The sequence below is a fragment of the Lolium perenne genome, chromosome 5, assembly GCF_019359855.2.
Source record: "Lolium perenne isolate Kyuss_39 chromosome 5, Kyuss_2.0, whole genome shotgun sequence".
NCBI classification, from domain to species: domain Eukaryota; kingdom Viridiplantae; phylum Streptophyta; class Magnoliopsida; order Poales; family Poaceae; genus Lolium; species Lolium perenne.
In genome coordinates, this window is record NC_067248.2 from 215,993,777 (window position 1) to 216,020,336 (window position 26,560).

The 26,560-nt window shown below is 46.9% G+C and overlaps 3 protein-coding genes across 4 annotated transcripts; 2 read left to right on the top strand and 1 right to left on the bottom strand.

The window, feature by feature from the left end:
- Positions 1-3,415: 3,415 nt before the first annotated feature.
- LOC127301918 (phosphoribosylaminoimidazole-succinocarboxamide synthase, chloroplastic) lies at positions 3,416-8,091 on the top strand. Its single transcript, XM_051332216.1, has 12 exons — positions 3,416-4,046; positions 4,130-4,231; positions 4,382-4,511; positions 4,620-4,712; positions 4,786-4,874; positions 5,333-5,413; positions 5,782-5,871; positions 6,375-6,464; positions 6,593-6,643; positions 6,807-6,853; positions 7,690-7,747; positions 7,822-8,091. Exons 1-12 carry the CDS (start codon positions 3,750-3,752, stop codon positions 7,876-7,878), a joined length of 1,185 nt encoding a protein of 394 aa, XP_051188176.1. The 5' UTR covers positions 3,416-3,749; the 3' UTR covers positions 7,879-8,091.
- A 403-nt stretch (positions 8,092-8,494) lies between these two features.
- LOC127301919 (glutathione transferase GST 23) lies at positions 8,495-9,503 on the top strand. Its single transcript, XM_051332217.2, has 2 exons — positions 8,495-8,907; positions 9,014-9,503. Exons 1-2 carry the CDS (start codon positions 8,590-8,592, stop codon positions 9,362-9,364), a joined length of 669 nt encoding a protein of 222 aa, XP_051188177.1. The 5' UTR covers positions 8,495-8,589; the 3' UTR covers positions 9,365-9,503.
- A 2,945-nt stretch (positions 9,504-12,448) lies between these two features.
- LOC139831362 (protein FAR1-RELATED SEQUENCE 5-like) lies at positions 12,449-15,712 on the bottom strand. 2 transcript variants are annotated; one of them, XM_071820637.1, is made up of 4 exons: positions 15,383-15,712; positions 15,072-15,205; positions 13,222-14,945; positions 12,449-13,155 (listed from the first exon to the last, which is right to left on the bottom strand). In XM_071820637.1, exons 1-4 carry the CDS (start codon positions 15,450-15,452, stop codon positions 12,699-12,701), a joined length of 2,385 nt encoding a protein of 794 aa, XP_071676738.1. In that variant the 5' UTR covers positions 15,453-15,712; the 3' UTR covers positions 12,449-12,698. The 2 variants fall into 2 exon arrangements, with proteins under 2 accessions (XP_071676738.1, XP_071676737.1); XM_071820636.1 differs by having other exon boundaries at positions 12,449-14,945.
- Positions 15,713-26,560: the final 10,848 nt, after the last annotated feature.

Sequence of the window (26,560 nt, forward strand, 5' to 3'; positions counted from 1 at the left end):
CGGTTCCTAGATCCACGGCGGCCATTGATGATTCCGGCGTGATGTGCCTGGTCAAACGGCGCGGTGGCATCAACAATGGCGATGGAATGCAGCTTCGAGAAGATGAGCTTAGGGGTTTGAGGAGCGCAGGAGAAGGTTTTGCAGAGGAGAGCAGAGGTGCGGCGCGAGCGGAAGTGCTCGAGGAGGAAGAAGGAGTTCTTATATAGAGGTGCGGCGAAACGGCGGACCGTTGGATGAAAAAAATGCGTGGCAGATGATAGCCACGTGGAAGCAGGGGTAAAAAAGTATTTTAACATTGGAGAAGTTACGGTACGTGCGCCAGAAAAAGCGGAGGACGTGTGTCCCCCACCTGCACGATGTGTCAAGAGTGGATAAATTGGGCCCGCAAAGCAGCGGGAGAAGACTTCTCGCGATTTTTGACTGGCAATCGTGGCTATCGTCAGCAATAACGTCACCTTGGCAGAAGGAAAAATTCGCCTCAACTTCTTCATAAAAGGCGACATGGAAAAATAATGCTGAGCCTTTGATCAAATACAAGTTTTTGATCAAATGCTCGGGGGCTACTTCGGAAAAAAGAAAAAGGAAGACAAGATAGAAATGGCGTGAGCCTATAACCAAATACAAATATTTGTTCATAGCCTCGGGGGCTACTCCCATCGGGAGCGCTGTTCGCGCACCCGAGCAATTGTGAAACTTCGGGAGAAGAAAAAATATAGCGGCATAAGGCGTGAAGCCTACAACCAAGCACAAGTCCTTGGTTGTAGCCTCGGGGGCTACTCCCATCGGGAACGCTGTTCGCGTGCCCGATGAAATCATGAAAAGGAAAGAAAGAAAAAGAAAAAGAAAAGATATCAGACCAAAAGAGTACATTTCGAGTTATAAATAACTCTGCATATACTCCCATCGGGAGAGCAATATAAGTCATCTTTGACTCAATAAAATGTGCCATTCCAACAGCCGAATAAGCACTCGACAATATATTCTCAGAACGCCAAAGTTGCGATCAATTTCTGAATGCCGCAAATTTGCGAAGGTAAGACCCCAGATCCGTTCTGTGAGACGTGGCATCGCCAAAGACTGCGCTCTGCTACTTTTATCCGTATCAACAGATACGAAGAAAAATCCTAACGGACGCGTTATGTCCCCGATAAATTTTACTGGGACTCGACAGAATGGTAAGACCTTAAGCGGCACCTGTCGAAGTTTACACCAGTATCCCGAGATCATGTCCAGGGACGTGATCTTGAAGTAGGTTTTTGCGGATTGCCACTAGAGCAGTTAACTAGTACCTGATCCGTCAGATGAACTAGCCCCAATTACCATTATCCCTGCACAATATAGAAGTTTATGTGAAGAAATGTAGAAAAGTTAAAGTTGTCGAATAAAAATAAACAGTGGAGATTTTCCCTGACTCTACGATTCAAGCAAAATCTCGGGGGCTACTGACATAGGCATCCCAAATGGGCCTGCCGAAGATAGTACCCGGGGTTTACTGAAGGCCCATTACCCGAAGAATAAGAAGATTCGGAAGCCCAAGATATTATTAAGGAAAGCTAGAGTTGTAATAGGAAGTGTTATTTGTAATCTTGCGGGATGAGTCAGAAACCTTCCCGGACTCTGTAACTTGTACGACACGAATCCCTCGGCTCCGCCTCCTATATAAGGGGGAGTCGAGGGACGCAGAAATCATCGAATTATTATATCTCAAACCCTAGTTTTCATAATCGTCGAGCACTTTTCGGCTGAAACCTTCAAGATCTACTTGCCCTCTACTTCCAACTAAATCCTAGCCTATAACCCGTAGGCATTGACAAGTTAATACCTTGTCAGCGTCTGTTCCTATTTAGTCCCATGCGTGCTCGCAATGAGAAACTTGCACGACATCTTTTGTCCTACTAGCCCGTTGCAGCGGGGCCTCTAGGAAAACTACTGGTAATTAAGGTACTCCTTTTAATAGAATACCGGAGCAAAGTATTAACACTCCGTGAACACACGTGATCCTCACATCATAGTCATCCCCTCCGGTTATCCCAATTAAACGTCACTTTGGGGCCTCGGGTCCCGGACAACAATATGTGTATACAAGTTGCAGATATGATCAAAAAAAATAATTACCATCATGAATCAATAACATGTTCAGATCTGAGATCATGACACTCGGCCCAAAGTGACAAGCATTAAGCATAGCATGTTGCAACAATGTAAAAATACTAACAACCGATACTAAGCAGTATGCACATAACAATCTTATAGCTATTACATGACCAATCTCATCCAATCCCTACCATCCCCTATATCCTATAGCGGGGAATTACTCACACATGGATGGGGAAATCGTGGATGGTTGATGGAGAGGCGTCGGTGATAGCGATGGCGATGATCTCCTCCAAATCCCCGTCCTGGCAGGGTGCCAGAACGGAGTTTCTGGTCCCGGATTGGGGTTTCTGGTGGCGGCGGAGTAGTGGAACTCTTTCTGGAAAAACGTCGAACCCCCCTCGATTTTCAGGTCAGGGGCTTCTTATAGTGCGAAGGAGAGGTCGAGGGGGTGGCCGAGGCGGCCAGACCACCCCTAGGCGCGGTTAGGCCTGGCCCGCGCCTAGGGCAGGTGTGGGCCCCTCATGCCCCCCTCCGTCTCGTATCTTGGCTCTGGGAATCTTCAGGTGAATTACATGTTTTTTTTTCTATATTTTCCGGGAATTTTCCCAAAAGTTGGATTTCTGAACAAAAACGAGACACCAGAGCAATTCTGCTGAAAACATCGTTAGTCCGCGTTAGTTGCATTCAAAACACACGAGATAGAGGGTAAACAACATCAAAAATGTTTAGAAAAGTAGATACGTTTTAGACGTATGAGTGAGCGCTTGGCATGGAAGGCAGGAAACAACCCCGACCGCCATTCAAGTTTAGCGTGGTGTATTTGGAAAATAGAGGACTACCCATAGCCCGAACCTCACCATTACCGAGCCAATCGAATAATTCCGACAATAAAAAACCTCACTACCTCAGAGTGAGAATGAGGGGTGGTTCCTATATGCCGAACATTTTAAAATATATAAATAGAAAATTTTGAAAACATAAAAAGAAACTAAAAAAATGTTAGTTAAAAAATAGAATTATAAACAAAAAAAGGAAAAAAATGAAAAAAGGGAAAAGTGGTTTACCTGGTAGGCTGCAGCCTAATTAACAACCGCTGGGTCGGAGGGGGTGCCCCGGTCGGCATATAGCAGCTCCAAAATGGTGCCGGGTTGTTGCGGGTAAAACAGGGTGGGTTTTCGTTTGGGCCAAAGTGGAACTTGTGCAAGTGGGTTCAGCCAGGAACTGGATTGGGTTTGATGCGCGGGTGCAAAACCGCAGCAACCACAGTGGGCCGAACCCGCGGGTTGAGGCCGAATCACACCCCCACTCATGCTGACTGCGGTCTGCGGACGCCCGTGTCTGTCGGCGCGACACTAGGCTAGGGTTCAGCCGCCGCCGCCGCCGCCCTGCACCATCGCCGCCGACGCTTTGCTTGATCTGTCGTTTCTATGGCCGCCACTGCCTTCACCCGCTGCTGAATGATATGTCGTTCCATTGGCCGCTTCCATATCTGAGAAACACGGCCCGCCCGCCCAGCATCTTTCTTTACCAGACCCATCGTATCGTATTCGTACCCACTCACACCACCCCTGACCGCTCGCCCAAACCCCCCCCGCCACGGCCAGCAGCAACAGCCGCCGCAAAAGCCTGCACCCGCCGACCGAGCACCTCGGATGTCTCCCGCCGCCATCCGCCTCACGACCACGCCAAAACCTCTCCCCCACACCATCTCCTCGCCCGCCACTCGGCGCCCCTCCCACCTCTCCATGTGGACCCCCTCCCGTCCCCGCACCTCGCCCCTCGCCGCAGCAGCAGCAGCGGCGGCCGGCGGTGCACCCTCCCTCCTCGCCGCCGACCCGAGCCACCGCGACGCCGTCCTCCACGCGGCGCGCGGTGCCATGGCGAACTGCCTCGGCGAGACCCACCTCGACCTCGTCGTCCCCGGGCTCCGCCTCGCCGCCAAGGGCAAGGTGAGCGAACCACTGATTGCCCTACCTGCTACAGGAGGTGCTCCAAGGTTATGTTGACTGACGGTTTCTGACTCGATGCGCAGGTGAGGGATGTCTACGAGAGCGGGGAGCACCTGGTGCTGGTCACCACCGACCGTCAGAGCGCCTTCGACCGTGTCCTTGCCTCCATTCCCTTCAAAGGGCAGGTATGCTCCTCCCAGATGCCAACATTATTATACGCAATTCTGTATGGCATGCCCTCGGTATGATGCAGGTGGTATTTTATCGATAGCTCAATTTCCATATAAATGCTGTCATTTTTCAGGGCCTGAATATGCTGAATGTCCATCTTTCAGGTTCTTAACGAGACAAGCCTCTGGTGGTTCAATAGGACCGCTCATATCACTCCAAATGCAGTGGTATCTTGTCCTGATAAGAATGTGACAATTGCCAAAAGGTGCTCAGTTTTCCCAGTTGAATTTGTCGGTGAGACCTAATGCATGCTGCATATCTTCTTGCTTATTTCTCCTACTACTTTGCATCGTACCAGGCATAAATCTTGATGAAAATGCTAAGCAGTTTGTTTGTTTTCAGCGAGGGGATTCGTTACAGGAAGCACTGATACATCACTATGGACAGTTTATAATAATGGCGTGAGGAATTACTGCGGAAATGTCATTCCTGATGGTATGCTAACGAATATATTGATATAATATATGGATTCTCTCTTGTGTGTTGATCACTAGATTCCTTGTTGCAGGCATGGTAAAGAATCAAAAGCTACCAGCAAATATCCTCACGCCAACAACTAAAGCTGCTGATCACGATGTCCCTATCACTCCTGATGAGGTTCTCCATTCTTTCTGAAATTCCTTTCTTCCCATACTCTAGAGCATAGAGAATACATGTTAGGATTATATCCCCTCCAAGCCATCACTATTTTACAGAGGGAGAGTATTACTAAATGTCCTTCCATTATTCTCTAACATTGGCATCCCAGATGTAGCTGCTAGTATTTCTCCACTTTGATCCAACCAGCAAATAGTTAAGGGCTTAAGGATCATCATTCGGTCATGTAAAGAAGGTTGCTCTATTAGATTTTAAATGCTAGTTGTTTATCATTTACTTGGTAATCGTAAATAATACTGTGGCAAGAATCTGGGGTTATAATTGTCATTGTGTTGTGGTTCATCGCAGAAAAATAGTTTGGTACTGTGTAATGCACTCTACCTTTTATTCTATGTTAGTGTACCTGCTGGCATCACCTTCTTTCTTTACATTTTACCCCTTGTCACACTATTCTTCAGATAGTCAAGTCAGGGCTGATGTCTAAGGATGATTTTGATGAGGCAAGAAGCAAAGCCTTAAGCTTATTTGAATATGGGCAGGTAAATTCTTATGTCATCTTTTTTCTAGAAGCTCCCAGGTCCATGTTTAGTGATCCTCCTTGGTTGGCTTCACCGACCAAGCTCCAAGTTTAAGAATTGTGTTCCACAAGTGACACTGACCATGCTTGACATCTTAATACTAAAATTTGATTGACCAATGCATTCGGTTTTGATACTTGTTCCTCCTCCATTTTATATAATATATGACCATAGATATTACCCGTAAACACGCCTGCTTTCAGGTCTAATGTTTTGACACAATGTAATCCAACGAGTCGTGCATGTTATTTGTAACATGCATATTGTTTTTATTCAGTCCTCAACCACTCATTCATAGTCTCCGTAGCTGACTGTTTTCCTCCTTGCAGCAAGTGGCATTAGAGAATGGAGTAATACTAGTTGACACAAAGTATGAATTCGGAAAAACAGCTGATGGGACAATTGTGTTGATTGATGAGGTTGTGTTTTCCGACTTATACTTTCTTCTACTATTCAGTTACTTTTTTCAATGCTTTCTTCACCACAGAGCAAAATTTTATGAGGTTCCATCTTGTGTATAAGTATAAACATGGTAGCCATACAATTATTGCTCCAACTTGCCTAAACTGCACGTGCATGTCTTTAACCTGCAGTTGTCTTCTGAAATGTGCACTACCAAGCTGTTGTGTTGCCATTTTCAGTATCGGGTCATACTTCAACAGCTGTTTTAATGTATACACTTAACCTTTTGTATTTTTGAGTGTGGCATATTCAACCTGTATGACTAGACGTGAGTGCTTTGCACCAAGTAACTAACTGTACACGCAAAAAGATCCGAGAGACCTTTAGGTGGACATATTCAGTTATTTCTTGATCTTGGAAGTTAATTGTTCATACTATTTGACTTTTTTTTTTGGTATATAGTTTCTTGAGTTGTTACTTCTGACAAAATCATGATGCTATTTTCCCTTCTAACAAGCAGGTACATACACCTGACTCCAGCAGATATTGGATTGCTAATTCATATGAAGAGAGATTTAAATCTGGCCTTGAACCTGAAAATGTTGACAAGGTAATCTAAATTTTAACATATATAGAAACCCTAGAGGGAGCACTTTACCCTCCTGCAATTTTGTATATCAGTAATGCTATATATATTTTCTAATGAAAATGCTTAAAATGTGATTAAATTCTCACCAGGAGTTCCTAAGGCTGTGGTTTAAGAATAATTGCAACCCATATGAAGATAAGGTATCTCATTGTTCTTCCCAGTCAACTGTTAACACTACTTAAGCTTGTTTTCCATAGTGAACTCACTATCAGTCACAAATTTACCATGGAAATGATGGCCAATGTTTTCCAACGCGTCAATTCTGTCAGTTGGTTTATGCATACTAATTATTCTGAAACACAGATTCTACCTGAAGCTCCGGAAGAACTAGTTTCTGAACTTGCTTGGCGGTATGTTTCCATCGCTTCTTGACTTTTTTTTAGGGAATTATAATCCATCAAACTGATGTTCGTTACGTATATGGAACTAGGGGTGGGCATAAAAAACCGACACCGAACACGGAAACCGAATTCACCAAAACCAAATTAACCGAGACTAATTTCGGTGCGTAATTTGTGATGAACCGAATTATAAATTACTAAATTCGGTTTTAACAATTAGTTAACCGAAAAGACCAAAGAAACCAAGATACAGACTAGAGAGAGCAGACTCTTTCCATCAGAGGGTTAAATTTAGTGCGTTGGTAGTTTTTCTGTCTAAAAGGCAAAATCCTGGCCCCATCAACATGCAGGGTATAGTATATCAAGTTTGCTGATTAGTGACTGATGGCGAACCATGCATACACGTACACCACCATGCATTTTTTTTCCAACACGTGATGCCATGTTACTTCGGCTAGACATGTAGTACTACCTAGTGGTTGGACGTATTGTTTCAGGATTCCAGCACAGTAGGTGTTGCATGGTCATTAGTCCCGCTGTTGAGATGGCTGTATGCATGCCAGTGCACATACCAGATGTTTACTTTTTTTGTCAGTCTATCACGTTTGGTCATATATATCGGTTAGAACCAAACACCGAACCGAATTAACAGTTAACCGAATTACTGGCTTGCTAGAAAACCGATATAATTTCGGTTGTAGTTTCTTATTACCCGAATTACGAGAAAACTCAATAAACCGAACCGAATTTCCGGTTAAAACCGAATGCCCAGGCCTATATGGAACTGAAGAAAACGTCATATCCTGTGGTAGTTCGATAACTGTTTCCATGAATATCGGCTGCAGGTACATATTTCTGTTCGAAACGATTACAAATACCAAGTTCGAGATCCCAGATACACAGGTATGTACAGGACTGTTTTTATGTTTCTGGCTTAGTAGTAAATAAACACTTAATCTCTGTTTCGTTAACTGCAGGAACCGATCCATGAAAGGATATCAAGGAATGTAGCAGAAGCCTTGCGGAATTTATAATTGCTGACGCTGCAAAAAGCACTCGTTCATGACAATAGGATGGGGAAATTCTGTTACTAAGATTCCCTGTAGTTGCTATGTGCACATGAGCTGATGAGTAGTATCATCCCCGTTGAAGCTTGAATTATTTTTCGACGGAGTATGAATGCATATCCCCGGTGATGTAATATCACACAGAATAGGAGATAAACAATTAAAATTGGTCCATGTTTATGTTCGGGTGAGCATTTGGTATGCTCCCCTGCTGGCTTCCCTATGTTTGGAGTGCTGGAGAAGATAAATGCAGCATGCAACTAAAAAAAAAATGCATTTTGTGTAAGGATTGCAGAGTTCGTCTCAAATTTTGTTTGCAGAATTAACCATTTGACTCGTCCACTCTGTCTTGTACAATATCTTTCTACACTTCACTTCTTCGGAATGCAGACCACATATTTCAAACTATTTGCGAAGTTCTTTTTAGCAGGGATATTTGGGAAGTTCACATATCGTAGTTTATGTATTGATCCACTTGTGACACTCAGATAACCCTCTGAAGATCCCATCCATCACATCGTGTCCACATATCATTAAACTAATTTTTCCAATGGAGTGTTGACTACTTGGTAGCCAACAATGACCCGGCAACCCAGATCTGGACTTGTTTACGCTTCAAAAAGAGGCATCGACGCCTCCCTGGTCTCTTGCAGCAGCTAGCAGCACGAAGCTCCAACAATGGCTGAGAAGGGCGTGAAGGTGTTTGGCATGTGGGCGAGCCCGATGGTCATCCGGGTGGAGTGGGCGCTCCAGCTGAAGGGCGTCACGTACGAGTACATCGACGAGGACCTCGGCAACAAGAGCGACGCGCTGCTCCGCCACAACCCGCTGACCAAAAAGGTTCCGGTGCTGCTCCACGACGGCAAGCCGATCGCCGAGTCCGCCATCATCGTCGAGTACATTGACGAGGTGTGGAAGGATGGCTACCCGATCATGCCGGCCGACCCCTACGAGCGAGCTCAGGCGAGGTTCTGGGCCAAGTATGCCGACGAGAAGGTACAATATGCTCTTTTATGTAAAGGGCCCCTAGATTTAGTACTTAGTAGTAGTTAGGTAGGCATCACAGTTGCTCTAATGTGAGGATTGGTCTGGATTTGTCTAGTGCAATGCCGCCATCTACCCGGTATTCACGGCGACCGGCGAAGCACAGAGCAAGGTGGTGCACGAGGCCCAGCAGTGTCTGAAAACTCTGGAGAAGGCCCTGGAGGGGAAGAAGTTCTTTGGGGGCGACGCCTTCGGATACCTTGACGTTATCGTCGGGTGGTACGCGCACTGGTTGCCAATCATCGAGGAGGTGTCGGGTGCCAGTGTCGTCACCGAAGAGGAGCTTCCTCTTATGAAAGCGTGGTTCGACCGGATCCTCGCCGTCGACGTGGTCAAGGAGACCCTGCCCCCAAGAGACAAGCTCCTAGCGCTCAACAAGGCTCGCCGTGAGCAGCTCCTCTCGGCATAGAGCGCGAGTAATTCCATTCAGCTACGTAATCTTCCGTACCACGGATAAATAAGCGTTGCATTGTGCAACTGACGTTAGTTACATCTTTCGAGTGTCTGTCTCACGCATGACCAGTTTCAGTTATATGTTTTTTCAATCAGGGAGCATAGCTCCAGCCTCTGCATCCATGCACGCAGCTTTTTTTTATTAAATTACTAGGAAAAATACCCGTGCGTTGCATCGGGATAAACGAAGACGAAAATGCTCCAACCCATCATCCGTGATAACACTTCTCCTCTATGGGATAATAGAGGAAGGTTGTTACAATTTCGCTTGTTCGTGACCGCCTTGTAATACCGTAAACTTGTACTTCCGCTATCCCAAAAAAAATGTTGATTATTTTTTTATAGATATGGTATTTATTTTTTATTGCTTATCTATACCTAATAATAAAAGCAAAAGGATTTCTCCCATGGTCGTTCGTCCAATTCAAAACTTTTCTAAAAGTTGGTACAAATTACCCACCACTGCCACCCATAAATTAAAATCTATACCACAATCAGGTAAAAATGATTTGGATCATTATCTAAAAGTCGTGGGTGTCAAGGTAAAAAGAAGGAAAATAAATCACCTACCTATCTAAAAGTTGGTGTATCCCCGTTTTGTTTTGTGCTTATAAACTCATGAGTGGTATGCACGTATAACGTCTAAATGACCCCCCTAAATATCAAGTTTGGGACGGTAACCCCCCCTAAGTTTAGATTGGGGAATTTAACCCCCCTAAGTATCAAATACCATGCAGTTTACCCCCTTGGTTGTTTTGGCAGCTGTTTTGGTCCACATGGCAAGTGGTTTTGGCCACGGTGGCATCGCATACAGCGCCACAGCGGCAAGCCATAGACTTGCCCGCGGGTCCCTCCAGCTCACCAAGTCACCAACGCCTCCAGCTCACGAGGGCCACTCCCACAGCCGCCGCTGGGATGAAATGGATCCCGTCCATCTCACTGCGGTGGGCGTGGGTGCGGGCGTTCTGCGTCATCGGCTTCGACATGAAGCGCAGGCAGCCGGTGGAGGTCTGCTTCCCGCCTGACGCGCTCGCTCACGGCGGCCTCGACTGCCTCGTCGCCTTCTCATCTTTCTCGGACTAATAAGAGGGGACGAACTCGATCATGGCGATCTTTGAGTACATAGATGACACTGTGGGTTCTCCAGTGCGCGGGTGCGTGCGTGCTTCCTGAGCCAAGATGGGCGCGCGGGACACAGACACCATGGGGACCGAAAAGCTGCGACTGCTCAAGCGGCACAACACAACAGACATCTGCATAGGCGTGGCGGCCGGCGCGGGCATTCCCGAAGTCGTCATCGCCAGGCCCGAAAAGATCCTTCATCTCGTAGCCCTCCTCCATGAGTTTTGGACGGAACCAGTTGGCCTTAGGAAGAGGCACGATGAGCAAAGTATCGCATCTTCTCTTCTCTAACTTTTCATCTGTATAGACCGGTGAGGTTCTGGGCAAGCCCCGTTTGGATCCGCGCGGCTTGGCCAAAACCACTTGCTACACGGACCAAAACAGCTGCCAAAACAACCAAGAGGGTAAACTGCATGGTATTTGATACTTAGGGGGTTAAATGCCCCAATCTAAACTTAAGGGGGGTTACTGTCCCAAACCTGATACTTATGGGGGTTATTTAGACTTCTTTCCACGTATAACCAATGAAAAAAGCAGTAAAGACTAAAAAACAACGGAAAGCTTATAAGAAAAGGAATTGCTAAGTTTAAGCTAGCTGAGAGCCTGAGACGTAGCTTATGTCTCAGTCATGTGTCTCATCGTTGATTTTGTTTCTGCTTCAAGATTCGTGTTTGTTGCTGTTTGTACTTTAATTAGATCCAAACTGAAACACATTGACTAAGGCATAAGTTAAGTCTCAGTCGACTAAAACTTAGACACACCTTATAAGAAAAACAAAACAAATATAAAGTATGAACTAAACAAAGCTATATTAGAACAAATAATAACAAATCATGAGCACGGCCCGTGATTTGATAATCTACATGTCCACATGTGTATATGTGATGTGCCTGATAATCGGTCCATACCCTAGTGCGACTCCTCTTAGCTCTGCAATGCTGAAAATCTGTCGTGCCTACTCCTATTCAGCGTAGGTTAGCATGCTGAAATCTGTCTCCATTTGGTTTCCTTGGTAACTTACTGCCATTAAATAATAATTAAAAAATTAAAAAAATCTGAGAATATCAGTAATCCGGCCGGACAACATCCCGTCTTTGAATTCATGACGATGTCGTACTTACACACTACAGTTTCCGATATCAGAAGACTTCCAACGATTCTGTTAGAGACACGGTCTGCTAGATTTTTCATTGTGTTCAAACCTTCAGAAACAATGTTCAACCAAACTAAGCTCGGCTGATTGGAGAATCCAATTAGTTATTGCGTTGATGCCTTTGCTGCCATGCACGAGCGAGATCGGGAGCATCTGGTCGATTTGTGCACAGCGTCGGCTCCTCCCTCCCTTGGCCACCTCCTTTTTTGTTGACTCCCTGCTCCCTCTCCTGGCGGACCAAGGAACGAGCTCTCTGTCCCGAGCGATCATCTCCTGCCTCCTACACCCCGCCGCTGCGCCCCTTCTGGAACTGATCTGTTGATTCACCCCACCACCCCTAGTGCAAAGACGCGGGCGAGCTTAGGCAGCTAGCAGCAGCCAGCGATCTGCTTCCAGCCTTCCACCATGTCGTCTTTTTCAGCTAAAAAGTAGGGGGCATATGCTGTGAACTAGACATAACAGGTGTACTAATGGACTAAGGAACCTGCTGCTCGTCCGATCATGTACCAAGGGTCCTGATTGAAGCGGAAGTACCAGCCCTGTTAAATTTGTGAAAACGCCCCCGTGAGTTACCTTGCTCCTCAACGCATCCTGCAACTATTTGGAAAACCACCCATAACGCTGAACTCCCACGCCTTCCACCTAGGATTTAATCTCGATTGTAATTTTTTTATGAAGGTGGATCTTGCTCCATGCTGTTGGGCAAAAGTACGCACATACATGAGGTTATGTATCAGGTCATGTTTCAAATGAATTTGTGTGCAACTTAATAAAATATTTCATACATGAGAGTTTTGTGAAACTGAAATAAATCCAACATAAATCCTTGAAGACTAAACCAGAACATAAAAAAAAATCTGAGCGAAGCATCAACACACTGCAGGACATCATGTTACTTCACGATTACATGCCTAGCCATTGCAGTAGTAGCAGATTACAAAGTACATCGACAAACACACGACATTATGTTACTTAAAAGTCTTGAAGGATGTCACAGTCAACGACGCAGACACGTTTATGTTTTCTTCGGACATTTCCGTGCATCATGGAACCCCACTTCTTTGCATAGGCCACACTGACGTGGGACTTTCAGATTTGGATCTTTTTTCTTCTTTTTCCCTGCTCCTCTTTTTGCATCATCTCTATGTCCCCTTATTCTCGCGCATGTGCCTCTTGAACAAGTATCACTAGCTGTCAAGACCGCAACTTGAGTTGGAATGCTCGTCCCAATAAATGTTTCCTGTTCTTCATGCCGAGTAGGTGGTACAGTCTGAAATTTCTGTACTAGAGATGATTGGAGGTTGCTCAAACCAGTGTTAACAAAGTCAATTACTTCTTCGGATGTTCTTGCATCCCTTATGATTTCTTCTACCATGTTTCTGGCGGTTGCTATCTTCCTCCTTATCGCCGTTTCAGCAGAGCTAATGGCATTTTCTTCGAGTAGGTTTCCTTCTCCATCATACACAGCATCTCTGTGAAAAGAATAAGAAAAGTGAGATACACGACTAAGAAATAATTCCAGGTGTATGGAAAAATACCTTTTGCACTTTTTCTCCCATCTTTTTAGAACATAAATACTTGGTAACTCATTTAGCTTTGAAGCCCTGAAGACACGTATAATATGCCGACAAAGAATTCCTTTACACTCAAAAAGTTTGCAGGAACACTTGGCAATCATGGTTGTGCTATCGAAATGGACTTCTCTAACTCCCCATGCATCGCTAACCTCAAATATTTTTGTCCCATCCACAATTGTTGTGGTCTGGACATCACAATCCTCTCTAGCTGCATTCACCTGTTTCTGAAATAAAGCGAATACCTCATGCGTGAATATCTCACTACCTTGCCTTTCTATTTCCCATGTTGTGAGCAGAGTAGGTGTTGTGTGTATACTTGAGTTGTCGGCTATCAACTCTTCCTGCCTTTGACATTGCAAAGCTGTGTCAAACCGCAGCCAAAACTCAACGTAAGCCAGCTTGCGGCCAACAAAACTCTTGAAAAAGGCATTTTCGCTCTCAGACCTCGAAGTGGTTCGAAGAATACCCGCCAAAGGAATGTCCATGAAATACGCCGGTATCCACGACTTTCGGAGATCAAACCGTTTTGCTAACCAAACATTGCCCTCTAACTTGAAATCAGATATAAGAGAATGCCACCTCTCCTCAAATTTGGCAGGTGTTTCAGATCGCCACACACACTTGTTGAGCCTCTCCCAGAATTTTTCGTCGCCTGCAACAGAAGGTTCCACCTTGTCACGAACTTTTTGCAGAATGTGCCACATGCACAACCTATGAACGCTATTTGGGAGAACAGCTCTAATCGCACCTGCAATACGAGCACACTCATCCGTTATGATTAATCTCGGTGCTATCCCTCCCATGGCTCTTAGAAAGGCCTGAAACATCCAAGTGTACTCCTCAATTGTCTCATCGGCTAGAAATCCAGCAGCAAAGAAAACACTTTGCATGTGGTGGTTGATGCCAGTGAAGGGTGCAAAAACCATGTCGTACTGGTTAGTACTGTATGTAGAATCGAAGGACAACACATCAGGAAAATGTTTGTAGTTTTTCCTGCTGGTCGCATCCGCCCAGAACAAACGCACCATCTTACCATGTTCATCGACTTCATATTCATAAAAGAATGCAGCATTGAGTTTCTTCATCCTGCCAAGCTGGTCCACTAGCATTTGTGCATCACAGTCCTTGATTTTATTTTTGAAGTCGTTGTAATAATTCTGAAAGTCTCTTTTTGTGCAGCCCACGCCATCAAACCCTCCATCACGAACATGAAGCAATCGATATGCTTTGCTAGGGCCGATGCTAGCTTTATGGCAATCATATAATACTCTCTTCGCCTTTTCATTGACTTGTCGGTTTGATCTGATCAAGTGTTGCTTGCTAGGTGACACTAGTTCATGGTTGTGCTGCTCAATAACAGAGACGATTTTATATTTTCCATCACAATCTCGTTTGACGTACATCTGAGCATCACATCCACACCTAGTCAATTTGATGACCTTACGTTTTTTCTTGTGAGGGCTAGCACTAACCGTACCTTTGGTTGACCGGTAACCTTCCCTTGCGCATTTGAAGCGCTTCCACTGAAGTACCTCCTTCACTATCAATTGCTGCCCACGGCGGACAGAAAATCCAACGTGGTGCGCATATTGCTTGTAAAACTTCTCCGCGGACGAAATCTCTTCAAACAACATTCCTACTTTTGGCTTCATTTCCTCAGCACATTCAGGGATAAACAAAAAGCCCTACAGGAAAACCCAAACCCATGGTTAGCATCCCACGAACAATTTTCATAGAACTATTTATGAAGAACAGAGAAGCTTTGCAGTATACGCTTTAGAAAGAAAAAATTCAAAGGAAGGAATACTCACATCTTGAGAGAAGTATTTCCTCTTTTTGGGTGTGCTAGAAGTGCCAATATTCAGCATCGGGGAGTTGATCTCAGCAATAGAGTTTGCATCGCTCAAATAATCTGGCATTACCAAACAATTAACTGATTCCATTGCTACACAGCAAATTCGAAGAAGCTCAATCAGTAATACACTCCAAAGAAACATGACAGTAAATTAAATTGCAGTAACATTCGCACTATCTAATTCTACGCATCTGGAAAAATGCATGTGTAATAGCCTCCACATCAAGGTAAAATGTTTTGCGAATTTGCAGCTAATCAATTTCGTACCTGGTACATTTCGTGGACTTCCAGGAACAGACCCAACAGCTGATGGCGGTGGGCAGCTACTGTCTTCCATTCACTCGGTCCTCGAATGTCGCCGGAATGAGAGCGTATACAGTGATTTCCCCGATCTGAACCTTCCACGAGCTTAGCCGGCAACCGATGGCACGGCGACGACCACCTGCAGCCCTCGGCACGACGCCACTAACGACGGCTTGGCCTCGATCTGTAGGGATCTAGGTTGGGATGTTGGGCCGCGGCGGCGCGGCCGCCGTTAGGGACGGCGGCGGAGCTTATTTAGAACTAGGGCTGCTGTCTTTTGGAAGGGACAGGAGATTGAGAGCGACAGTGCCGTGGCCTGCTGGGGGTTTCCAGACATTTACAACAAAATAAGGGCGTTCGTGTAAGATTTACAATGGGTGGTAGCTGCTAATCTAGAAACCGCATATCTTACATCTGACGGTCCAGGTTCCTTAGTCCATTAGTACACCAGTTGTGGCTAGTTCACAGCATATGCCCCCCTAAAAAGTAGTACCAGCGGAAGTACACCCGGCCGTCGTTGTTGTGTGGCCGGAGCGACCGATCAGAATCAGTACGGGAGTCATGATGGCTGCCATCAACCATGTCAGGCACCTGCATCTCCAAATTACCTGCATCTTCAACAACCTCGCCGCTCCTCCTTCACCACGATTGTTGGTGCGTGACTGTATCTGGTGCAGTTCCAGGCACCTAGGCGGAGTCGTCGTGCTATTTCTGCATGTACTCGCTCTGATAAAATAAGGACGATCAACGACTCAGGCTGGGTGGCATGTAGATGTTGGATACGTGCGCCGAGTTGCCATGCGATCTCGCAAAGAAGTTGCAACATGTATCGTCCATGGTGGAGGGGGCGGCGGCCGAGGTCAGGTCGCCCTCCACTTTCATGAGTATGGATCGGTAGTCGTAGCCGCACCTGTCGCGTAGGGCAAGCCAGATGCACTCACGAAGATTGCCGGCGGGAGCCAGCCATCATCGCCTCTACCAAAGCCGCCGGTTTCTCTGCCGTATTCATTGTCGTCTCGCCGAGAGTTGACCTAATTAATCGATCCTATCACGAACGGCTGAGCACATACTATATATAGACCATCAAAAAAACATACTATATATAGAATCTTTCATGATTAAGGCCTTCGGGTAGGATAGGACTCCACTCCAGGGACGGGTAGAAACCGGGTTACCTACGGCAACAGAAGGACATCGGTTTTCTAGCGATCGGTAGAGCAGAAGGACGGACAAACCAAACCAAACCAAACCAAACGGACGAAGCGACGGAAACGTTAGCTCCTTTATTATTACTAGCACAAATACCCGTGCGTTGCTACGGCTGCGGGTCAAACCGAGATTCACCTATTTTTGCTGTCGATGGAGATGCCAAGATGAAGCAACTATGCAGGTCGTGACCCATTCTAGCCCATATGGGCCTTGATCGGTTTTGCCTATACCGCGCCACCGCGTCGTTCGCCGTACTGTTGGACCCTCCTGGGTGTCGCCATCCGCAGCACGGCCATGGAGTCGGCCGACGAGCATTGCGACCCGATCCGAGGATGAGGAACTCGGCCGCCGCCGCGCCAGATGGGCTTTGCGCGGCGACACCCCGGGCGGCAGCGGCAGGAGGAGAGGCGCGCGACGGTGCGAGGCAAGGGACTGGGGGGGGGGGGGGTGTGGCGGCGCGGCAGCCATCGCACGGGGAGGAGGAGGCGCGGTTTCTATTTTTTTTTTCTGAGAACGAGTGTAATAAACTTACAATGTCCATTTCAAAATTAGTACCCGTTCTCCCGTGAGAACTCACTGCTTTCTTTTTTAAAAAAATTGTGTAATAGACGGTGTATATATAATGAACATATGGCAACATATATGGTTGTGGCATCCTTGTATACTTTGTAGGAAGAAATGAAAACAAAAAAATCTGGCGTATTCTATTGGTGTGCACTACACGGCTCTCAGATACACATGAACCATTTCTTAGAAAACAAACCTAAGTATTAAGTGTAAATTTTTAACGAAAAAATCATACACACTACCTTCTCTGAACCAATTGTTTATTTACAGAAGATAATTGATATTCTAAACTATTGCTTCCACTTCTTTGAACCATTGCATGTGCTATTCACAGATTCTGATTTTTTTTTGAAACGACTGCGAATGCAATAGCAAATTAGCACAAGGCACTCAAATTGTGTGAACCGTCTCATGCAGATGATCTTCATGCATCAGCACCACAGCCCAGAGGTAACACACATCGGATCAGCAATAGCACCAATTAGCACAAGCCGTACCATGACATGGAGTACAACGCCCGTACATGGACATTTCCTTTTTTTTACACCATGGCAGAGGGAGCATGGTGCAGAGCGGCGTGGGCCAAGCTCTGGGGTCGAAGCGGCGCACGGCTCCGGTTCACAGAGCAGGTGCTCAGGCAACAGGGCAACGTCGTCTTGCCGTCGCAAAGCGAGCAGCTCAGCGCAGGAGAGCTTCAACATCTGTATATCCAAATCGACCGCTCATCCTATTCCCTCCATTGGATTTGAAGCTCATAATCTTAAATAGAAACTGCAATCTGGATGCCCAAATTGACCACTCATTTTATTCCCTCCATTGGATTTAAAGCTCATAATCTTCAATTGGGGATCGAGCACCCCGTCCACACCCGTCGACACGGGCTCCATCTCGCAGATCCGTGGTTCGTCGGCCTAGTGGATGATCGATGGTCCGCTTCCCAATATGGTGTGGGCAAAATTTCAGAACAATGGTTTCCTTTCCCTTGTTTTTTTCCTTCCATCCGTTTCTTATTCTTAGAGTGCTCTTCTTCATCCTTTCTTGTTGTATCTCAACGGAATTTCCTCTTGTTTCAGTGGAAGGAGAAGAATAGTCTAAGAATAAGAGTACCTCTGCTGGGGAGATTTTCTCATGGTGCAACCTGTAAGACGTATATGCTGTAGACAACATCTTCGCTAGTATAATCTTGTCCAGACCCACATGCCGTCGAGCATCCACGAGAACACGCTGGTGATGGTCGACACCTTGCCGCTGATTTGACCAGCAGAAGTAGGTGAAGACGCGGGAGTTTAGAGGAGCCTCGTTCTCCCGTCGGTGTAGCAGTCGATGGGAAGGAGAGGAGCAGAGCGGCGTCGATCCGCGGCCCGAGCACTCGGAGAATCCTCAAGGAATCACCATACCGCCAACCGCCGGAGACCCCAGCATTGGACGCTCTCTGGTGAGTTGCCTCCGGATCTTGGATCGGGGCCGGCCCGATTTTGTTAGGAAGCGCACACAAAGGAGATGATCTATATGTAGGCTGATTTTCGTGGGAAGGGGGTCGGAAATTAAACGGAGATACCTTGGGATTTGATTAGATTTGATTTGGTTCGTGAACCAGGATAGAGACGGACGAACCCACGGACGTACGGGCGTCAGCTTTTTTTTAGACGAACAGCTTTGACTTAGCGGTGGCATAGCCAGTAAATTCGATTAAAAATATGGGTAATTCAAAAACGGACGAAAAATCTGGGGAGAAACCTTCCTTCCTTTATTAGTAGGTATAGATTATTATTATTATTATTATTATTATTATTATTATTATTATTATTATTATTATAATATTACTAGCAAAAGTGCCCGTGCGTTGCATCGGGAAACAAAAATAGTCAAACACTAAGCAAACAATCTACGTTGAAACCTCTCATCTTTGTTACCATTGAGGTGATGGTGGTCAAGTTTTATGACTAACATAGTGAAACCTAATAAGATTAGATTGTAAGCAGCTCGTCGCACAACGGTAAGATGGTGAGCACTATTCTTAAATTTTATTGATATAATAATTCAAGTGAATTTACAATTAGTACACATATAATATTTTGCTAATGGTTACGTCAAAAAAAATTGCTAATGGTTCCTAAATTTTGTACTTAAAACATCTATACTACTCAAATTTTTCCTGACAATTTAGGTCACCGAGCAGTGTAACCCTAGCCTTTCTTTGGCCTTTTCTCATTTCTCCTCCAATACATCATGGGTAGAAATATACCTCTCAATATATCCACTTATATGATTATCTAAATAATCAAACGCCTCTAGTGAATCATCCATGATGATATGACATCCATGATGATATGATTGTGTTGCGACACCAGAAAACACTTTTTTTGCGGCACTATCATCAAGAATTACATGTCTTTCTTTGCGGTTCTATGGTGCTCCTTCTTAACACTCAAATAAATCAACTACCGCGCACACCCCAAATTCGATAAACTTGAGAAACCCTAGCTTCAGTTCAAAAAGTTTCATAGTCGTTCATTTATATCATTCAGTTGATCTACTCTTTTATATACTTTTTTGATTAAATCTACTATTATAGGTTTGGATTGTTCCTTTTGTAGATTGTCGGGTAACAAGACTATTTGATGTTGATCATATTCTTTGGTTCGCCGTTTTCCGGCTGGACCATTATGCCTCTGCGCCAAGAAGGCGCGCGGCGAGGATCGGAAACCAAACTGGCGTGAATTCTATCTCGGCCCGGCCATCATATTAGAGCCTCCGCCGCCAATCAATCCTTCCGTCCAATCTCTCTCCGACGGTCACCCCCTACGCCCTCCCTTTCCTTCGTTGCTACCCACCAGCGTGGTTTTTTCTTTGCAATTCCTCCTTTAATTTCCAATTTCCTCTTTTAAATCCTCTCCAACATTATATATCTTAGATCGTACAATGATGATGCTGCTGGTAGTGGCTTGTTACAACCCTGAAAATTTGAGGATATAAATTGGTGCGATTCCTTGTACGGGAGCGAGGTGGGACTATACCTAGGTGTTGAGTCGATAATTCTTTTCGTGCTAAATGGTCCTGGTCAGTTCTTTGTTCGTTAATTGGGCTGCTCGGTCTGTGCGTCGCCCATAATGGGGATCAGGTAGTGGCCAGGCCACGCATCGCCATGAAGGCCTCCCATTCAGGCACAGCATCGCCCAGGCACAGCCGCGTGCGCACCTCGCTTGACCTCCCTGCTCGCGCGACGTCACTGCCGGCCTGCAGCAACCCACCGCCCAGGCCACCTCGCTTCCCAGATCGTGCGCCGCCGGCCTGCAGCAACCCACCGCCGACGGCCACCTCGGTTCCCAGCTCGCGCGCTCGACGGATCTGGAGGAGGAGGGTCTTGGTGGGGAGGAGTCTTTCCCGGTCGCACCACTCGACCGTCCCAGCGTCAGCGTGTCTCCTCACCTCGGGCGAAGCGCTGGCGGGGGAAGCCCCACGCGCGAGCCTCCTTCTCGCCTCGTTCCGCGTACGGCCGGCAGCAGCCCCGCCCGTCGGGCGACCAGCTCGCTTCCCGCACGAACGCCTTGCCGCCTGCACCAGCTAGCCTGGTCAACACGTGACCCCCGCTTCTTCTCGCGTGACCTTGCTCACGAATGGAGGTCTCAACTCCGGTGGCGCGCTGCGACGTGGCCGGCAAGGTCGTCGTGAGAGAGAGCGATGGGGCTGTCAGGTTCGTGGTCGCGTGGGGCGAGAGTGAGGAGAAATAGGAAACAGACGGAGCTTAAAGGAAAGAGAATAAAAGGAAACGGTAGATGCCACTTTGATGTATTATGTGATTTGGTGGAAGGGCAAATCAGTCCGAAAAAGTGTTGGACCAAGCAAACAATCCTTCCTTTATTATTAGGTAGGTATAGATTAGGTATAGATTCACAATGCCTTACAAGGGGAATACAAAGATCAATCTCGAAGCCTCCTTCCTAGCGATAACTCGCTATACCTACGATGAAGGGGGGGACCATGAACAAGGCCATACTCCGTGACGGTACACCAACACACATCATCCAAAAAGCAAAACTCTGACGGTGTGCCATTGCACACGTCGCGGAGTTCGCAACCGCCATCTATCTCGAACCCATCTCCAAGCGAGATCAACGTATTACCGTGCTAGGCCAGTCGTCGATATCACCATAACACCAAACAGCTTCACCATCCTGCCCGCATCCAGCAATCCTCGCCCGTCTTCGATACCCCGCAGCTCCACACTGCTGAGAATCATTGACGACAACGTGGTAGATGAACACCACTCCACCAAAAACCACCTCCATCCAGCCGCTGCTCCAAAACGATGCCCCAAGAGGTAACACGACGCAGGAAGCGCCGTCATCGTCCGATCCTAGCTGGATCTAAGGTCTCCCCCGGAGCAGCACGAGTGCGTTCCCGCGGACTGCGACAACGATGCCTTCAAGAAGGAAGCGACACTTAACGCCGCCATTGCCCGCCAATCTTGACACGGTTTTCACCGACAGCCGCGAGTTCCCAACTCGGCGAGAGCAAACGGATAGGCCAACAAAGATGATGCCGTCACAGGGGAACGACGCCAAAAGCCGCCGCCATCATCCGCCAAGAACGAAGTCAAGGCTCGGGTGTTCACCGGTGGCCCCTTCGCCGCTCGCTCGTCATCGACTAGATCTTCATCGCCGGGGTAGAGGGATCTCGTGATCCTCCACCCTAGCAACCAGCCGACCTCCTCCGGCGAAGAAGAAGGCCGCCTCCACCGTCGAACCCAAGGCTGCTGCCCCGAGAGACCTCGTACCGCGGGAGAAGCCCAAGATCATCGCCACTCACCGGCGAGAGGCGGAGGGAATGGCGCTGTCCGCCACCACCGGCGTGCCGCCGATGGGAGGTGGGGAGGCCGCAGCACGGGCTCTGGCCACCGTCCCCATCCATCCATGCGGGAGGCGGGAGGGCCGCTGTCGCCCCTCCATCCTCGTCAGACCGCCGTCGCCCCGGGAGGCGGGAGGGCCGCCGCCGCGCGTGAGAAACTCTCTAGCCTCCGTCCCCATCGCGTCACGAGGGAAGGCCCCCGCCGCCGCCACGCCCCGAGGTCTTTGCCCCGGCAGCGCTGCCGGCGGCGGCGGGAGGGTTGGGGGAGGGTTATGGCCTATGGGAGGTGGGTAGGGTTGGGGGTCGTGGAGATCACACCGGTTGAGAGTTTCAGTTATATGTGTTTCACGATGCCATGGATACCTACTGTACTTATTTCCTCGTGTGTTAGTAATACTAGATGATACCCCGCGCGTTGCTGCGGTAATCTATGGTACACAACATAATTTATTAAGCACAAATTAGAAACAAATGGAAATCATTCTTTTAGTCATGTAACATTACATTTGGAAAATATATTTTTGGAAAAAAAGAGGATGAGGCCGATATGTAATTCCTAATTGTCATGTATAAAATCCACTTTCCCGAAGCTAAAAGAAAATCGAGAACTACATGTTAAACCGGTGATCACATTGAAGATCCGGGGAATCCAAATTTTGTTAGTTATACATTTGGTAGTGTGAAGTGCCGGTTCCATCTGGAAGTAAAATACATGCATATTTGTCTTGGGCAGAAAGGTAGCAACGTGATACGATATCACAATTCATCTTTCAAAAGACAGCTGGCGAATGACATGTGAAAAAAATTCTGTTACCAGATAGCACATGTGAAGAAGCTATAGGTGGCTAAGTATGTAGGAGGGAGAACACATAAAATATTTTAACAAATGGACATTATTTGTAAACAATAATATCTGGCCATGTAAAGTCATGTAATAGGAGGATTACATATCTTACACGAATCCCTCAAACGACCAAATTACTGTGAGCAAACAAATTTTGTTGGCCCAATCATATATTTAGTCTGAACATTATAAGAAGCATTAGATCGAGGAATGTTGCCGAAGTTTCAGATGTGTAAAAATTAACTGAATGTTATCAGCAACATATCCAGATGAAGAAAGGATTAGCATGTACCTGAAATCAAAGCTTCCTCGCTGCCACTTGTGTGTCCTTATGTTCTCTCATATTGCTCAATGCTGTATATATCTGTTGCAAATAAAAAAAGAAAATTATTAATGCTATGATATTACAGTTGGTGAAATGGAATTTCATCAACCTGAACAAAGCATATCTTGATCTAGCTGACAGAATTATAATTGAATAGAGAATTAGAGATACAGGGAATTAACCTGAGGATAGAAGAGAGAAGTTTTTACCCATTTCATGAATTATCTGTTAGGCAATCTAGCCAACTTCAACCGGATGAGTTAAAAACAAAAACAAAAAATGGATTAGTTCAAACCAATTAGTAGATACTAAATTAATCAAAATAAAATATAGATTGGCTTTGTAAAAGTAAATCCATGGGGAACTGATGCCCAGTCGTACATAGCATGTACATTGAAAAGGAAATCAGCATTGCATCATCACAGGAAAACACATGTGCAGGCAGGATGTCGTTGCTGTAGTGGAGGAAGAAATAAGCAATCTGCTACTGGCTCACCTTGTTGATGCACTTCAGGCGCTCACCTCATTGTGGTGTCTCGGATAATATTGTGGCAGTGAACTCGCAATCTCGCTACATTGATGACCTGACTCTACGTGCCTGTCTCCGTAACCTGTTCCCTCTACGTCGCCTTTCGTCTTGTCATGGCAGTCCCCAAGACAACCTCCGTCGTTCCTTTAGTTCGAAATCCTATGAGAAAATATGAACACATTCTCAACAGAGAAAACCAACTCTGCGCCAGATCTCTCAATAACAGAGTGGAAAAATATAAGGTCAACCTCAAATCCTATGAATAATTGGCAGGATGAGCTCACCGATGGTTGATGTTTGGCGACAATGTGCATCGCAAGCTGGGGCAGTTTGCCGGTGCAGAAAGCCTAGGCTGCTAGCAGGGTGTGAGGATCTCTGAGGTTGCTCATACTTAGATTTGGATCAAGCAAATAAAAATCCTGAAATAAGGTTGGATATGTACCAATAGTAGTCCTCAATTTTAGGCTCATGCGTAACGAAGGATCAGCAAACAGGAGGGCTTTGGCATCCAAGCTAGTTGTGCAACACCTGAAAAACTGAAAAGTTGCGATATAGTAAGAAGCAATATTCGTAGGGGAGAAGAAAGGAATGAAAAGGCTCACCAGATGCGCTAGTATGAGCTGTGGTGTAGGACGATTTGAACAAATCCTTTTGAGGAAGAGCATGGCATAGAAACAGGATAAATATAGACGAAGTTCTCATATGCCTCCATTTATCTTCCGTGCAACTGTTCTTCACGGAAATAGTGGGGAAAGGAAGCGAATGCGTCGTCTTTAATGGAGAAGACAAATCCCGATCTGCCCTTTGGATACCTGAGCAGCACAGATCGATGGGGGGAGGGTCCACGCCTGTCGTCCTCGCGAGGAAGGGCAGCAAGCGATCGATGTCCGTTCGGGGCTAGCGCCTGGAGGGGAAGGGCGACACGAGCGTGTTGGTCTGGGCCTCCGTTCGGGCGTGGCGTGGAGGGGAAGGGCGACGGGGCGTGTCCGTTCAGGGTGCCTCCGTTCGGGCGTGGAGTCTGAAGAGGAAGGGTGACGGGGTGTGTCGGGCGTGTCGGTTTGGCCACAATTTTAAAGCAGTGACGTGGCTCAATGTAAGACCAGTAAAATGGGGCCAACTATTAAGAAAGAGAAGATTAATGGTGTTTCCGAACCAACATTAGGTTTTAGATGGCTAGGAGGGTGATTGTTGTTAAACGATATGGCTCTAGATGTTTTCTAGTAGTAGTTGTTAAACGATACTAGATGACCCGGTGCACCCGGCGGACAGGCAAATGAAAGACAATACTACGTCATAAGTTTTAAGCGTCTGTTTAGTTGTCCCGGCGCAAAAGAAAAAAAAGCGAGTCTTATTGTAACCATAAGTTTTATCCATATCGTCATATATGATTAAGATTTATTGGCTTTAAACGGTGATACACATGGCAGGTCCTCCATTAGGAAGCAGTTGGACTGAAGAGTATAATTTGCACAAAACTACAGTAAATCAGCAATGCTTAGTACTCCCGGTCTTCCGAACGAGGCCTTAGGGCATCTCCAGCGGCGCGACGCAACGGTCGCTGAGCGACCGTTTTCGTCCGCCGTGACCGGAAATACGTCTGGGGCCTGCTCCAGCGGGGCGACGCAAAGTGACCGGGCCGTCCGCGGAGACGCAAACCTGGCCCAAATATGCGCCAGGTTTGCGTCTCCGCGGACGCTCGGCGGTCGTGCCGAGTGTCCGCCGAAAAAGACGTAGGACCCGCGCGTCAGTGGCTGGAGAGCGATATTATTCCCGCCACTGGCCATTCCCCCGCGCGAAATTGGAAACTAGACCGGCGCGAGCAGTCCAGAAGCGATGGACGTCCTCGCCGCCGCAGCTACCGCCATGGATGCGGAGCAAACCCTCGCACCCGCCGCCGCCCCACACTCCCCCGCCATGGAATTACATCAAACAAGAGACAAGCAAGTTCTGCTCGGCGGTCGAACATGCTATTAACAACCCCGTAAGCGGCGTTGGCGTCATGACAGTGGTAAACACGATACAACCATCAGCATTCTACACAATTTGCGTCATTGCGTCAATTTCCGTCATTGTACATCATTGGCGGCTATGATTGCAGGTATCCCGCGCCTTGGAGAAGTTCAGGGCGACGCACAAGAAGGGCTTCCATATGGTCCATTGTTGGGAGGTGCTCAAAAACAACAACAAGTGGATGTTGCGGTCAGAAACCCACCGGCGAGCAACGACGGGCAACACAGGAGAGCCGGGAACAACTTAGGGCTGCGGCTGGCCCTGGTCCCTCCGAGCGACGGCCCGCAAAGAACTCCGGCACGCACGTCCGATGCTGGTGCAAGGGCGTGCCACCTGACCTATACCTGGTCAGGAAGGTGATGGAGATGCCTCGCTTAGTTTCCTGCATGGCATACACATAAACATTAAATACGAGCCTCGATCGGCTCTCAGGTTGTCCTGTGAATCGGCTCAAGGAGCCGATCCACCCATGATTCGTACGAGGTGCACGAATATATGGTGGTCCTGCTTGATCAAGATAAAGCTAAAACGATCTACGACGATTTGGGGTTTTCACCGCATAATCGGATCATCCTACTCACGATTGGGCCTCGCGGCCACGCACGGTGATCGTAAGCCGATCCTAGACAGGGCCTAAAAACCAACACGAGGTTGATCCCCGGAACATCCTGTCTAGGGCTAGCAAACGACACCCTACGCGCCGCTGGATCCTCCAACCCTTTGTAAGGCCTAACTATTGCAGATATTAAACTAATCCTTGAAGAACAAGGAGCAACCGTAACGGATCGGATCTACTAAATAATGATCAAG

Coding starts and splice junctions, on each gene's coding strand:
- LOC127301918 (XM_051332216.1), top strand. CDS start 3,750: ATGTCTCCCGCCGCCATCCGCCTCACGACCACGCCAAAACCTCTCCCC. Junction 4,047..4,129: donor GCCTCGCCGCCAAGGGCAAG/GTGAGCGAACCA, acceptor CTCGATGCGCAG/GTGAGGGATGTCTACGAGAG. Junction 6,465..6,592: donor AACCTGAAAATGTTGACAAG/GTAATCTAAATT, acceptor AATTCTCACCAG/GAGTTCCTAAGGCTGTGGTT.
- LOC127301919 (XM_051332217.2), top strand. CDS start 8,590: ATGGCTGAGAAGGGCGTGAAGGTGTTTGGCATGTGGGCGAGCCCGATG. Junction 8,908..9,013: donor CCAAGTATGCCGACGAGAAG/GTACAATATGCT, acceptor GGATTTGTCTAG/TGCAATGCCGCCATCTACCC.
- LOC139831362 (XM_071820636.1), bottom strand. CDS start 15,452: ATGGAAGACAGTAGCTGCCCACCGCCATCAGCTGTTGGGTCTGTTCCT. Junction 15,206..15,382: donor AAGTCCACGAAATGTACCAG/GTACGAAATTGA, acceptor TTTGCTGTGTAG/CAATGGAATCAGTTAATTGT. Junction 14,946..15,071: donor GGAAATACTTCTCTCAAGAT/GTGAGTATTCCT, acceptor GTTTTCCTGTAG/GGCTTTTTGTTTATCCCTGA.